Source organism: Primulina tabacum, chromosome 10, assembly GCF_025594145.1.
Source record: "Primulina tabacum isolate GXHZ01 chromosome 10, ASM2559414v2, whole genome shotgun sequence".
NCBI lineage: Eukaryota > Viridiplantae > Streptophyta > Magnoliopsida > Lamiales > Gesneriaceae > Primulina > Primulina tabacum.
The window spans coordinates 2,194,171-2,207,896 of NC_134559.1; the positions used below are offsets into that span (position 1 = coordinate 2,194,171).

At 36.8% G+C, this 13,726-nt stretch overlaps 1 protein-coding gene and 1 pseudogene across 1 annotated transcript; one reads left to right on the forward strand and one right to left on the reverse strand.

Moving 5' to 3' along the window:
* Positions 1-295: 295 nt before the first annotated feature.
* Positions 296-7,384, reverse strand: LOC142505995 (uncharacterized; annotated as a pseudogene).
* A 1,620-nt stretch (positions 7,385-9,004) lies between these two features.
* LOC142505391 (beta-glucuronosyltransferase GlcAT14B-like) lies at positions 9,005-12,369 on the forward strand. The gene is made up of 4 exons (XM_075618365.1): positions 9,005-9,847; positions 10,045-10,120; positions 10,205-10,320; positions 11,559-12,369. The coding sequence occupies exons 1-4, from the start codon at positions 9,262-9,264 to the stop codon at positions 12,071-12,073; spliced, it is 1,293 nt and encodes a 430-aa protein (XP_075474480.1). The 5' UTR covers positions 9,005-9,261; the 3' UTR covers positions 12,074-12,369.
* The last annotated feature ends 1,357 nt before the right edge of the window (positions 12,370-13,726 follow it).

Below are 13,726 nucleotides of genomic sequence, written 5' to 3' on the forward strand. Positions count from 1 at the left end.
AATTATTTTGGTAATTCATTTTTCACAGCTTTAAAAAATTTGCATGTAACATATACAGATATGAGGGATGTCAACGAAACAAAATGAGAAACATTTGCATTTAATGCAGCCAAATTTTTTTTAAAAACATTCTTTTCCTTCTGCATTTCCCAGCGCTAATGTTACTCTGACCACCAGAAGATACATGTAAACAATGATCGAATATATACACATGAAACAGTAAAAAAGACTTGCACTTTACAACGAGCTGAGAAACAAATGTTTCTTCAACAACGGATGTAGACTAACAAAAAAATCAAGATTTGAGAAACCCTCTGTCAATCATCTGGTTGATGATTCTAGATGCATCCATTAGTCTATTCGCTCTTTCATATATGCCAGTAACAACAAGATGTAGCTCCTTGTTAATTTTGGGATCTTTCGTCCAGCTTCTGAAACAGTGTTTCAACCATCTCAAAATTTCTTCTGGCACCACAAAGATTCAGCATCTGAAAATGAACTTCATCCAAGAAACACAGCCCTCGTCTTGCAGCTCCTTATACATGGCATCTGCCTTGTCGAACTCATGTAACTTTCCATATGAATTCAGAACAAGTGCTATTACATGAGAATCTGGAAAATATCCCGCCCCTCTCATATCTCAAACACCTCAATAACGTTTGTGTACTTTTTGTATCTAGAAAAAAGATCAATCAAGCGTTCATACGTCGCCATATCTTTTACTTCTGCAGCATCAACGGCCTGTCTGAATAACCACGTAGCCTCTTCAATTCGACCAGCTCCAGCAAGAATACTGATGAAAGTTTCTCTTGGAATAATATCTGGACGCTTAAGTTCATGTGATAAACGTTTCGCACGAGCAACTAAACCAGCTTTCTCATATGCTACAATCATGGTTTGATAAAGAACTTGATCTATCGCAATACCAGAGCTTCATAGCTTCTAAAAAAGCATTGCTGCTCGGTCTAGCTTCCCAGCCTTCCGCAGATCGATATTACTGTTGAGTAAGTAATCGTGTTGGCCATAATGCCCCGGCGCTGCATCTCTTGGACAAGATTATTAGCCATTTCATACTCAAGGGTCCTCCCATAAATCATTATCATAGTGTTATACGTAACTACATTCTGCTCAATATCCTTCCTCTGCATCAACCTAAACAGATGTATTGCCTCTTAGATAAAATTGCTAAAAACAGTAGCGAAGAAACGAACTTGTAGAGATAAAGCAATAATCGAAACAAGTGTGATGTTTACAGTATGACTATTGTGTAAAAAAAACAAAACCAAACCGAGGCCTGTAGCATGTACAGTTTCGTTAAAACAGATTCGTCCACTCCTATATGTGCTTCGAGGATCGTCTTGGACGTCTGTTTCTCAGGATACAACGGAACAACCAGCAGTGAATTAGCACGAGACACTACTACGACGAACTGAAAACGTACCTTTACTTTATCACCGAGATTTAAAGGAGGCCAAATGAAATGCTAACAATATGAAATGCAAGAAAATACTTGAAAGAGAAAAGATTATCATGTGTTTGAAATGAGAAAATGAACCCACTATATATAAGCCCCAAAATGCACACCAAGAGTCATGGACGATTAATTGACTCAATTAATCTTCCCATTAACTCAAGAATATGAAGAACCAAAGGTCTTAAAGTAACTCAAGAATGTGGAAAGTCAAAAGATACTCCACAATAATGAGCCACAACCAACTCAAGAATGTGGAGAGCCAAAAGACACTCGCACATTCATGAGTCATAACTTTCATTCAAACTCTAAATTTTATTAAAATTTCCAACAATCCCCCACATGAATGAAAATTGATACAAATCTTGGTGACAAAGTTCTACAGTTGAATCCTGCATAGGATAGGTAGGTATTACCCTTTGAACATTCCCTTATGAAATATATTTGCTTTACTAGCTGACCAGTAGACATGTTGTCCTTGAACTGTTCTGCCGTTTATGTAAATTAAGATATACTTCACACAAGACTCTCCTTGATACTATTCAGTTCTCATGATCGTGTTCGTTTTGGCCATGAACACACGCCTGGTTCTGCAAGAGGGTCTAGAATTGAGCCCTGCAATTCCTTTGAAGCGGCCCCACTTCTCTCTCACATAGGTGATTCTATATTGCTTCTAATCAGAATCATTAAAAGCCGTAAGCTTATCTTCAACATTCACTGTTTCATAATAGGAATGGACTAGGGATAACCCCCACAGTGATTTTCAAAATTAGTGCGATTAGGTTTTCCCATTGAACCTAGTTCTTGGGATCTCCAGTCAGCGTAGGTTGGGTTTTCCTTCGCACCAATTTATTCTATAGGCTTGAGCCTCATTCCCCTTGACGATTTCACAACTAACTTTCTGTTTAATCCTTTGGTTTGCGGATCCGCTATATTATCCTTTGACTTTACATAGTCAACAGAGATAACTCCAGTTGAGAGTAGTTGTCTGATGGTATTGTGTCTACGACGTATATGCATAGACTTACCATTATACATTTTATTTTGTGCCCTTCCAATCGCAGATTGGCTATCACAATGTATGCATATAGCTGGCACTGGTTTTTCCCATCCTAGAACATCTTCTAATAAGTGACGCAGACATTCAGCCTCTTCAGCACACTTGTCAAGAGATATAAACTCAGATTCCATTGTGGACCTGGCTATTACAATTTGTTTAGAAGATTTTCACGCAATTGATGCACCTCCTAAAGTGAATACAAATCCACTAGTAGATTTTGAGTCTTTCATATCAGATATCCAATTTGCATCGTTGTATCCTTCAATAACAGCAGGATATCTGGTATAGTGCAGCCTATGATCACGAGTATACCTTAAGTATCTTAGCAATCTGATAATTGCTTTCCAGTGTTCAACTCCTGGATTACTCGTGAATCTACTCAATTTGCTCACTACATAAGCTATGTCTGGTCTTGTACAACTCATTAAGTACATCAGACTTCCAATGACTCGAGAATATTCTAATTGAGACATACTCTCACCTCGATTCTTTGATAGATGCTGACTGATATCAATTGGGGTTCTAGCCAATGCAGAGTCATCCTTATTGAATTTCTCAAGTATTTTGTCAACATAATGTGATTGACTTAGAACTAGCTCTTCTGATGTTCTATTAATTTTAATTCCAAGGATTACATCGGTTAAGCCCAAATCTTTCATGTCAAATCTTGAGTTCAATAACTTTTTGGTGGATTTGATCATCTTATCATTACTACCAATGATAAGTATGTCATCTACGTAAAGACATAAAATGAAATATCCATTTTCAGTGGTTTTTATGTTTACACATTTGTCACATTCACAGAATTTAAATCCACTTTCTATCATGGCTTTATCAAAATTTTCGTGCCATTGCTTTGGCGCTTGTTTTAAGCCATACAGAGACTTCACCAGTTTACAAACCTTGTTTTCTTGCCCAGTCGCAGAAAATCCTTCAGGTTGTTTCATGTAAATTTCCTCTTCTAAATCTCCATTTAGAAAAGCTGTCTTTACGTCCATTTGGTGTACTTCAAGATTCCGCAAGGCGGCAATCGCAAGTATCACACGAATAGAGGTTATTCTCGATACAGGAGAATATGTGTCAAAGTAATCAAGCCCTTCATGTTGATGGTAACCTTTATTTATCAATCTGGCTTTATACTTATCTATGGTTCCATCTGATTTCATTTTCGTTTTGAAAACCCATTTACAGCCTAGTGGTTTACTTCCCGGAGGAAGATTTACTAATTCCCACGTATGATTTTGTAAAATGATTCCATTTCGGAATTGATAGCCTCTTTCCATAGATGTCCCTCAGATGAACTGATTGCTTCCTTGAAGCTTTGAGGTTCACTTTCCATCATGAAAGTGATGAAATCCGGACCAAAGGATTTCTCAGTCCTAGCTCTCTTGCTATGTCTAGGTTCAATATCTTGATCAAGCTCTAGTTCTTTATCAATTGTCTCATACAATCTTTTGGATGAACTTGGTTCTTCCTTAGATTTGTATGGAAACATGTGTTCAAAGAACGAATCATTTCTTGATTCCATTATCGTATTCTTATGAATATCAGGTATTTGAGATTCATGTACAAGAAAACGATACGCAGTACTGTTTTGAGCATATCTAATGAAAATGCAATCAACAGTTTTTGGTCCTATCTTTACTTTCTTTGGAGTGGGTACTGCTACCTTGGCAAGACACCCCCACACTCGCAAGTATTGGTAAGAAGGACTTCTACCTTTCCATAACTCGTATGGACTCTTATCTAGCTTCTTTCGGGGTATCTTATTTAAAAGGTAATTAGCTGTTAGAATAGCTTCCCCCCACAAGTTCTGTGGTAAACCAGAACTTAATAACAACGCATTCATCATTTCTTTCAATGTGCGATTCTTTCTCTCTGCAATGCCATTTTGCTGAGGAGAATAAGGTGCAGTTCTTTCGTGTTTGATACCGTATTGAGCACGAAACTCAGCAAATGGTGATTCATATTCACCTCCACGATCACTTCTTAGCACCTTAATTTTCTTGCTAAGTTGATTTTCAACTTCACTCTTATATTGGACAAATTTGTCAATAACTTCATCCTTACTTTTGAGGAGATACACATAACAAAACTTTGTGCTATCATCAACAAAAGTGATGAAGTATTTATTTCCACCACGATTTTGCACACTTTAAGATCACATATATCACTGTGAATTAGATCAAGTGGTTCACTATTTCTTTCAATAGTTCGAAAAGATGATCTCGTTAGTTTTGCCTCAATACAAGTTTCACATTTGTGTTGTTTATCAATTTGGAATGCAGGAATGCTTTTCATGTTAATTAATCTACGTATTGTATCATAATTAACGTATCCAAGTCTACCATGCCATAAACAAGAAGACTCAAGCAAGTAAGCAAAAGTATTAACTTTATTCATCACGGGCTTAACAGTCATAACATTGAGTTTGAATAACTCATTACAAACATAACCTTTGCCAACAAACATTCCAATTTTCGACAAAACAACTTTATCTGACTCAAAGACAATGCGGAAACCATGCTTGTTAAGAAGCGACCCGGACACCAAGTTCTTGCGGATGTCAGGTACATACAACACATTGTTCAGAGTCAGTTCTTTTCCAGATGTCATCTTTAGGACAACTTTCCCTTGACCCTTGATTTCAGAAGTAGCGGAATTTTTCATGAATAGTTTTTCACCATTCTCAGATTCCTCAAGAGTAGTAAACATCTCCTTGTCCGAGCAAACATGACGAGTGGCATCAGTGTCGATCCACCACTCCCTTGGGTTCGAACCCACCAGATTAACTTCTGATATTACAGCACATAGATTCATGTTTGAAACATCTTGAGATATGTTCTCCACCATATTCAGCTCTCGGTTTCTCTTTGGCTTCTTACATTCAGATGCCTTGTGACCCATCTCATCACAGTTATATCATTTTCCAAGAGAACTTCTTCTTTGAAACACCTCCTTTGAGTCTGAGGTTCAACTTCTTGTTGGAGGGAGAGAAGTTTCTCTTTTTCGAGCTTTGGCCATGCTCGACAACATTTGCCTTAGCGGCAACAGGAGAAAACAATCGTCTTTCCGAACTCTTGTTGTCTTCCTCGATGCGAAGTCTAACAATGAGCTCTTCAACGTTCATCTCCTTTCGCTTGTGTTTCAAGTAGTTTTTGAAATCCTTCCAAGCTGGTGGTAGCTTATCAACTATAGCTACCACTTGGAAAGATTCGCTTAACGTCATCCCCTCGGCGTGAATCTCGTGAAGAATCACTTGGAGTTCTTGAACTTGGCTGATAATCGACTTAGAATCCACCATTTTAAAATCCAGAAAGTGGCCTACAAGAAATTTCTTGGCCCCGGCATCCTCGTTTTTGTACTTTCTGTCAAGGGATTCCCATAACTCTTTGGCTGTCTTCTTTTCGCAGTACACATTGTACAGCGAGTCTGCCAATCCATTCAGCACATAATTTCGGCATATGAAATCAGAATGATTTCAAGCCTCCAGTGCACTGACGTATTCAACATCTCCCTCACCCTCTTTCAGGTTAGGAGCATCCTCGAATAGGAATCTGGCCAGGTTCAGTGTTGTCAAGTAAAACAACATTTTCTGTTGCCACCTCTTGAAGTCCACACCAGTGAACTTCTCAGGCTTTTCACCGTGACTTGCTGGAACAGCAACCGCAGCAGCACCTGGGGTACCATGAGGGACAACTTGAGCCACAGTAGGAACAACATAACCAGTTTTCCTTTGCACGCTGGTTTCAGTAGCCATATCTGAAACAAACCACGTAATGAGTAATATGTTTTAAGTTTGTTAGATAAAATTGCTAAAAACAGTAGCGAAGAAACGAACTTGTAGAGATAAAGCAATAATCGAAACAAGCGTGATGTTTACAGTATGACTATTGTGTAAAAGAAAACAAAACCAAACCGAGGCATGTAGCATGTACAGTTTTCTTAAAACAGATTCGTCCCCTCCTGTATGTGCTTCGAGGATCGTCTTGGACGTCTGTTTTCCAGGATACAACGAAACAACCAACAGTGACTTAGCACGAGACACTACTACGGCGAACTGAAAACGTACCTTTACTTTATCACTGAGATTTAAAGAAGGCCAAATGAAATGCTAACAATATGAAATGCAAGAGAATACTTGAAAGAAAAAAGATTATCATGTGTTTGAAATGAGGAAATGAGCCCCCTATATATAAGCCCTAAAATGCACACCAAGAGTCAGGAAGATTAATTCACTCAATTAATCTTCTCATTAACTCAAGAATATGAAGAACCAAAGGTCTTCAAGTAACTCAAGAATGTGGAAAGTCAAAAGACACTCCACAATAATGAGCCACAACCAACTCAAGAATGTGCAGAGCCAAAAGACACTCCCACATTCATGAATCATAACTTTCATTCAAACTCTAAATTTTATTAAAATTTTCTAACATTGCCTCCCCAAAAAGTTCGGCATCACCATAAACCCTCAAAAGGGTATTATAACTAACAACATTCTGTTCAATCCCAATCTTTCTCATACTCCAGAACAGCCTATCTGCCTCTTTTGCCATGTCAAGCTGCCCATACACATCGATCATAATGTTACATGTAGTGAGATCAAGCAAACAGAATGTGACGATGATAAAGCAAACAGAATGCGGCGTTGTCTCAAGCGATGAGGATGCAGTTTGTCTTCTCCAGACATCCTTGTTGGAGGAATGTGACGATGATAAAGCAAAGATGGCGAGATGGGTTCGACGCTTACTGAGGTTTCCGGATAGTACGAGTATGGTTGTGAGAGTGAAGCTGAGTAACGGATTCGGAACCTGGAGTTGCACGTGCATGGAAATTGCAGAGATCAGAGTCATATACCTCAGATTTTGAAGTTTGCCTATAACTCAGAAAATTTTTCATATCGGAATAAATATATTTAGAGTCGTTTTTAAAATACATACAAAAAATAAAAAAATCAATCTAGGAGTGATTTTATAGTCCTATGTTTTTTTTAACTTCATGGGTGAGGTTAGGGGTGGTGAGTGAGACTCGAACCCTCTCGTCATTATATGTACAAAACAACGAAAACTCTTTCGGTTTCTTTTTTATGACACAGAACTCGTCAAAAACTATTAAAATCAATGTAGAAATCCTTGTTGTTAAAGATACAGTGGGATTGACATCGTAGCTCGCAACTACGAAGGTATTGTGATACAAGCTTAGACATCTAGATCTTTGGGAGTCTTCTTGGCTTTTATTCCATAATTATTTGCTATATGCATGTAATATTCAAATTGGATGCTCTTAATGTTGATTCGACGATATCAAAACCATCTCTTGTTGCTGCGGAAGTGCCTATCATTTCTTTTATTCGTGATCATTGCGATCTAGCTCCGGATTGGGTTGTTTGGTTTTGTCGCAGAGATGCAAATCAAGTGGCACACAAATTGGCCTCTCATGATGCTTGTCCTTTATTTTTTAGTTTTGTTGTAAAACGTGACTTGGGTGTAACATATGGCTAGGAGAGAGATATTTCCTTAAAAAAATTATATTCGAAACCAAAATGTAAACATAGTTAGAACCTTGTCCAAATTTAAACAAGACATGTTTTCCTCTTCTCTGAGCCGAGTCATTTCTATTCATTTTTAGAATGAAAAATAATATTTTTCACAGTTTACTCAAATAGAAGATTTGGTCAGGTCCATAAAATTGATTCACTAAAAAGTTTTTGTTGTAATTAATATAGCAACAAAGAAATGAATGTCATTTAAATAAATTTAATTTTCGGATTTAATTATAAGTAGAGGTAAAAAGATATAAGCACAAACTTGTGTGAGACGGTTTAACAGGTCGTATTTGTAAGATGATATCTTATTTGGGTCATCAATGAAAAATTATTATTTTTTATGCTAAGAGTATTATTTTTTATTGTGAATATCAGTAGGATTGATTCGTTTCACAGATAAAGATCCGTGAGATCGTGATGCATACTCAAAGATATACTCGGTTGAAGAGTCCTTCCCAAGAATAGAAATGTACAAAAAATGTTTTTAAAGAAATATTTCACTCGACTTTTATGCATAATGCGTCTACTTTATAAAAACCTTTTTTTACAAGTTATTCTTGCAAATCATCTTCATGTGAGCGAACCCCAATATAACCAAGTCTATGCCACAAAAGAAAGACATAAAATATTTTTGAAAATAGTATTTGTAGGTGAATGACTCAAAAAATATTTTAAAAATATGTTTCAATAAAAAGTCTTAAAAATATTATAATTTATGATTAAGTTCTACTACCATATAATATATCATTTCCTCTACCAAATAATATATCATATTTTTTAGGAAAAAATATTTTAAAATTATGTTTCAATAAAAAGTCTTAAAAATATTATAATTTATGATTAAGTTCTACTACCATATAATATATCATTTCCTCAACCAAATAATATATTATACTTTAGAAAAAATACTATATAATATCGAAGAAAGGAAATAAGGCGCAATTCACCAACCAAAACCAAACGAACAGCAGCAAATCCTCACCTTTCACCCACCTCCATCGCCCCCTCCTCTGCAATGTGATCATAAAATTCAATCCCCTTAATTCACCTCGAAGATCCCTTTTGCCTTTTCAGATTTAAGATTTTATCAAAACCCACAATTTATTCGCTTATACCTCTAGTTCAGGAGTTATATTTGGATCGTTCTTCCATTTTTTGTTTTTAATTCGACGAGAATTTGACGAAATGAAGAAGCTCAAGAACTACTACCTACACTTGCGCCACCCACAAACAATGGAGAGAAAATGGATCTTCCCACTAGCGATTGGCTCCATAGTTTCTTTGTTTCTTTTGTTTCTTACCACTTTAACCTCCCCAGATGGCACGCCGCTGCTGCCGCTTCGCCGCTACTACTCACCAATGTCCGTCTCATCTATATTTATTGAGTCGAAGCTCCACCCATTACCGGTTTCCACCCTTCCTCCGCCCCCGCGCCTTGCTTATTTAATATCTGGCTCCGCCGGTGACGGGGGGATGCTTCGCCGCACACTCCAGGCGCTTTACCACCCCAACAACCAATATGTTGTACACCTCGACGCAGAATCATCCCCCGAGGAGCGACTCGATCTGCAGAATTACGTTGAGACCCACTTCGTTTTCAGGAGATTCAACAATGTTCGGATGATTACCAAGGCTAATCTGGTGACTTATCGTGGGCCAACTATGGTGGCAAATACCCTACATGCGGCTGCCATTTTGCTGAAGGAAGGTGGGGAATGGGATTGGTTTATAAATCTCAGCGCCTCTGATTACCCACTGGTCACTCAAGATGGTAATATTTGATTTTGAAAGCTTTCTATCCTAGGTTGTTTTTCATTATTTTTTGGAAATTTTGGCGGAAAGATGGGATTTTTTGTGTTGAATTTGATAGTTTGGGTTAATAGGACCTTGCTAAGACCTTATAATACTAAATTATTCGAATTGAAGTTAAATTTTGGTTCTAATTTGTGGATTCGTAACAACTACCAGATCTGCTGCATACATTTTCATACTTACCTCGGGATCTCAATTTCATTGATCATACCAGCAATATTGGCTGGAAAGAGTAAGTGGGCTTCAGTAAATTATCCAACTCTACTTTAATGTTTAATTTTGTTTGATTTTGAGTCATTTGTGGGTACTTTTACAGATTTCAGAGGGCGAAGCCTGTTATTATTGATCCAGGATTGTATATGTCCAAGAAGGCTGATGTGTTCTGGATTACGCAGCGCAGAAGCGTGCCTACGGCATTTAAACTCTTTACCGGTATGCTTTGGCATTTGTATTTTTGCTTATCTTATTCCATTATTTTTGTGTTTGCTCTGTGAGACATGTTGCCTTTTAGGCTGAATGGTATGGGAATGAGTTTTGGATGTTTCATTTTTCTTTCATGCCCTTTGTACCTAATGTTCTTGAAAACTTCATTTGTTGGTTTGGAATCCCTCTGTTCATGGTGTGATCTTTTTTGAAAAAGTTCGGATTCCATTATTCTTTTACTTGTCATTTCAATTTTATGAACACTCCACTCCTACTAGTCCGATCCTTTTCTCATTTAAATGCTCAACTTTGTTTCCACCTCATGAAAAACTATCTATTCTCTAATGACTTGATGGTAATTTCATCATGAGTTTTATGTTAGCTAGTTAATAAACAGGTTCTGATTGGTTTCTCAGCCATATCGTCTTTTAAATCAAGGGAAAAAATGTGTTTCCAGAGTTTTGTTTAAGAGTTATCTGTTGAGTTGTTGACAAATTTTGGCTTCAGGTGGGTATTATCAAAGAGTTTTCACGTTTGAAATTCCTATATTTTTTTGTGCTAGTTTTTGAATTCTCTTTCCAGCATTTTAACCCAAAGTTTGGAACTTCAGGTGGAACGATGAGCGATAATATTTTGTATGAACATCTGGGGCTTTTAAAATAATTGTATGGCTTCTGGGCTATTTTTTTTCACCGGCCTGGGGGGGGGGGGGGGGGGGGCGTCAATCCCGTTTCTTATGTAGCATTAATTTTCCATTGCTGAGCATGGTCTTGTGTATACTGAGATTTTTAAAAATTAAAAATTGATATCCACCTTCTGACTTCCAATGTTCTAAGCTAAATTTGGTTGACTCTATTATTGGATCAATTGTCACGATCGATTGTTATGGCTTTCCTTTTTATGTGGTGGGTAAGGCAAGTAGAACCATCTAATGAAAGCCTTATTGTTACGTGTCAAGGACTGCAAAGTAGATACTTTGAATACAATAATTTTCAAAGATGATTGAGTTATTAACTACTTTTAATGAGTCCGCGTATGTCTGTGCTGCCTTTTGTACCAGTTTGTTTACAGCCGTTTCTTTGTTTGGTGCCAACTTTAAGGAACTAGAGATGTGTGCTTGCACACAAAATATTTGCTATCTACTGCCTAGCGACAATGGTATAGGAGGGTTTTTGAAATTCTGAGAAATTTGTTTGTGCCCCGGGAGATCGTTGTTCCATAGGTTCGCTGAACTATTTTCCTTGTAGGATCTGCATGGATGGCATTGTCTCGATCTTTCATCGACTACTGCATATGGGGATGGGACAACTTACCTCGAACCGTACTCATGTATTATGCAAACTTCATTTCTTCTCCTGAAGGCTATTTCCACACTGTTATCTGCAATGCTCACGAGTTTCGTAACACCACAGTTAACAGTGATCTCCACTTTATATCATGGGACAACCCTCCAAAGCAACATCCCCACTACCTTACTCGTCAACACATGCAGAGGATGGTAGATAGCAATGCTCCATTCGCGAGAAAGTTTCCTCGTGATGACTTTGTTCTCGACAGAATTGATACCGAACTCTTGTTTAGGAATCAAGATATGCTTGTTCCTGGAGGATGGTGTGTGGGGGGTCGTGAAAATGGGACTGATCCGTGCTCGGTTGTGGGTAATGTCACTGTTCTCAGACCCACTGCAGGTGCTAAGAGACTAGAGAACATGATAAACTCTCTTTTATCCACTGAGAATTTTCGGCCACGACAATGTCAATAGCGAGTCTTGTCCTGGATAAAGCAATTTCTTCATGCCACCATTGACTTGCTTAATCCTCTCGGTTCAAGATTTGCTGCTCTACTGTTCCATCGTGTTCATTTTCTTAGAAAACCATAGCCACTTGTAATTACAGGGTCACAGGTTGTGGCAAGAGAATGATGCAAATGCATGCAGGTGAACGTTTGTTGTTGCTTGTGTTCCAAATTCAACCGCAGCCATTTCTTTTGTTTGCAGATTTATGAGAAAGTGAATGATACTTTTCAAAACTAAGCTCTAGCTGTTGGGATATTGTGGTTTATGGCCTTGCTCGAGGGACCGATTCTCCCATTTGTGGTAGGAAAATTCATTTCATAGGTTCAATAGTATATTGAAAATATCCCAATAGATTTATTCATTATTTAAAACTTCACCCACTATGACAGGCTGTGGCTCAACTACAAAGAAGGGCAGCCAACAAATATTCAATTTCTAGTTTAAAAAAAAAAAAAAAACCATTTCAACGAAAATAGCAGTGGCTCTACATTATGTTTTCATGAATAGGTACAATTTTGAATTGATTCATTAATTAGTGATAGATTATAAAATTTGATGTATGAATTATTATAAATGAGTTAATCCATGTGTGATGTCAAAATTACAAAGTCTATTAATTAATATGAAAAGGACTTTTATCAATATTTTATTTATTCTTAGCTTTTTAGTTACTTTGTTTTGTCTCTACGTATATATTTATACTTTATTATAATACAAATTATAGTCTAAAGGGGCCTAAAGTAACTATTTCTAAGATCATGACATAATTTTTGATAGAAGATTACAAAAATATTTCATTTTCGTTTAATTAAAAATCATATCATACAAACTTATTTTAGTAAATTTGTAGTTTATATATCTATAACTATTATATTTCAAGCAAATATTTTTTGTATCTTTATTTATATTTTTTAATTTTTAAATTCTCATTACCTCTAACATAAATAAATAATCATTTTAAAAATCTTGAATTTTATAATATAATCTTTAGAGCGTCACACGAAATTATATAATACCAAAAGATTTTAATACGAACACAAATTGTGTCCAGAGACCATGCTATTCAATAAAAGTAACAAATAATCGAAATTATATTTCAAAAGAACTTGAAAAAATTAAATAAAATATTATGTATAAATATGTGTATAAAGTGTGACAATATATCCAAAGATTACTGAAACTTTCGTAAGAAACTAATGAATAATATGACGAAGAAAATACAGTAGATGAAAACATAAAATAAAACAAATTGAGGCATGTACGAAGTATAATGCCCTTAAAACAAATTCGTCTTATCTGATATGTGCTTCGAGGATCAATTTGGACGTTTTTTTCCCAGTAAACAACGAAACAACCAGCAGTAAACTAGCACAAGACACTACTACAGCGAATTGAAAATAACTAAACTTTATCATGAGACAGAGCAGAGGAGCAGCAGCCGAAACAAATAAGAAAGTTGAACGAAAATATATGAGTGTGTTGTGTGATGTTGAAGGACTTGAGGGGCTACCTCTATATATAGGCACTCGGGTTCCATGTAGACAGTCACTGATTGACTATCCGAAAGGCCAAATGTTGGTCAGCTAGAGCACCACCAGTCAATCCAGCAAGAGCACCAAC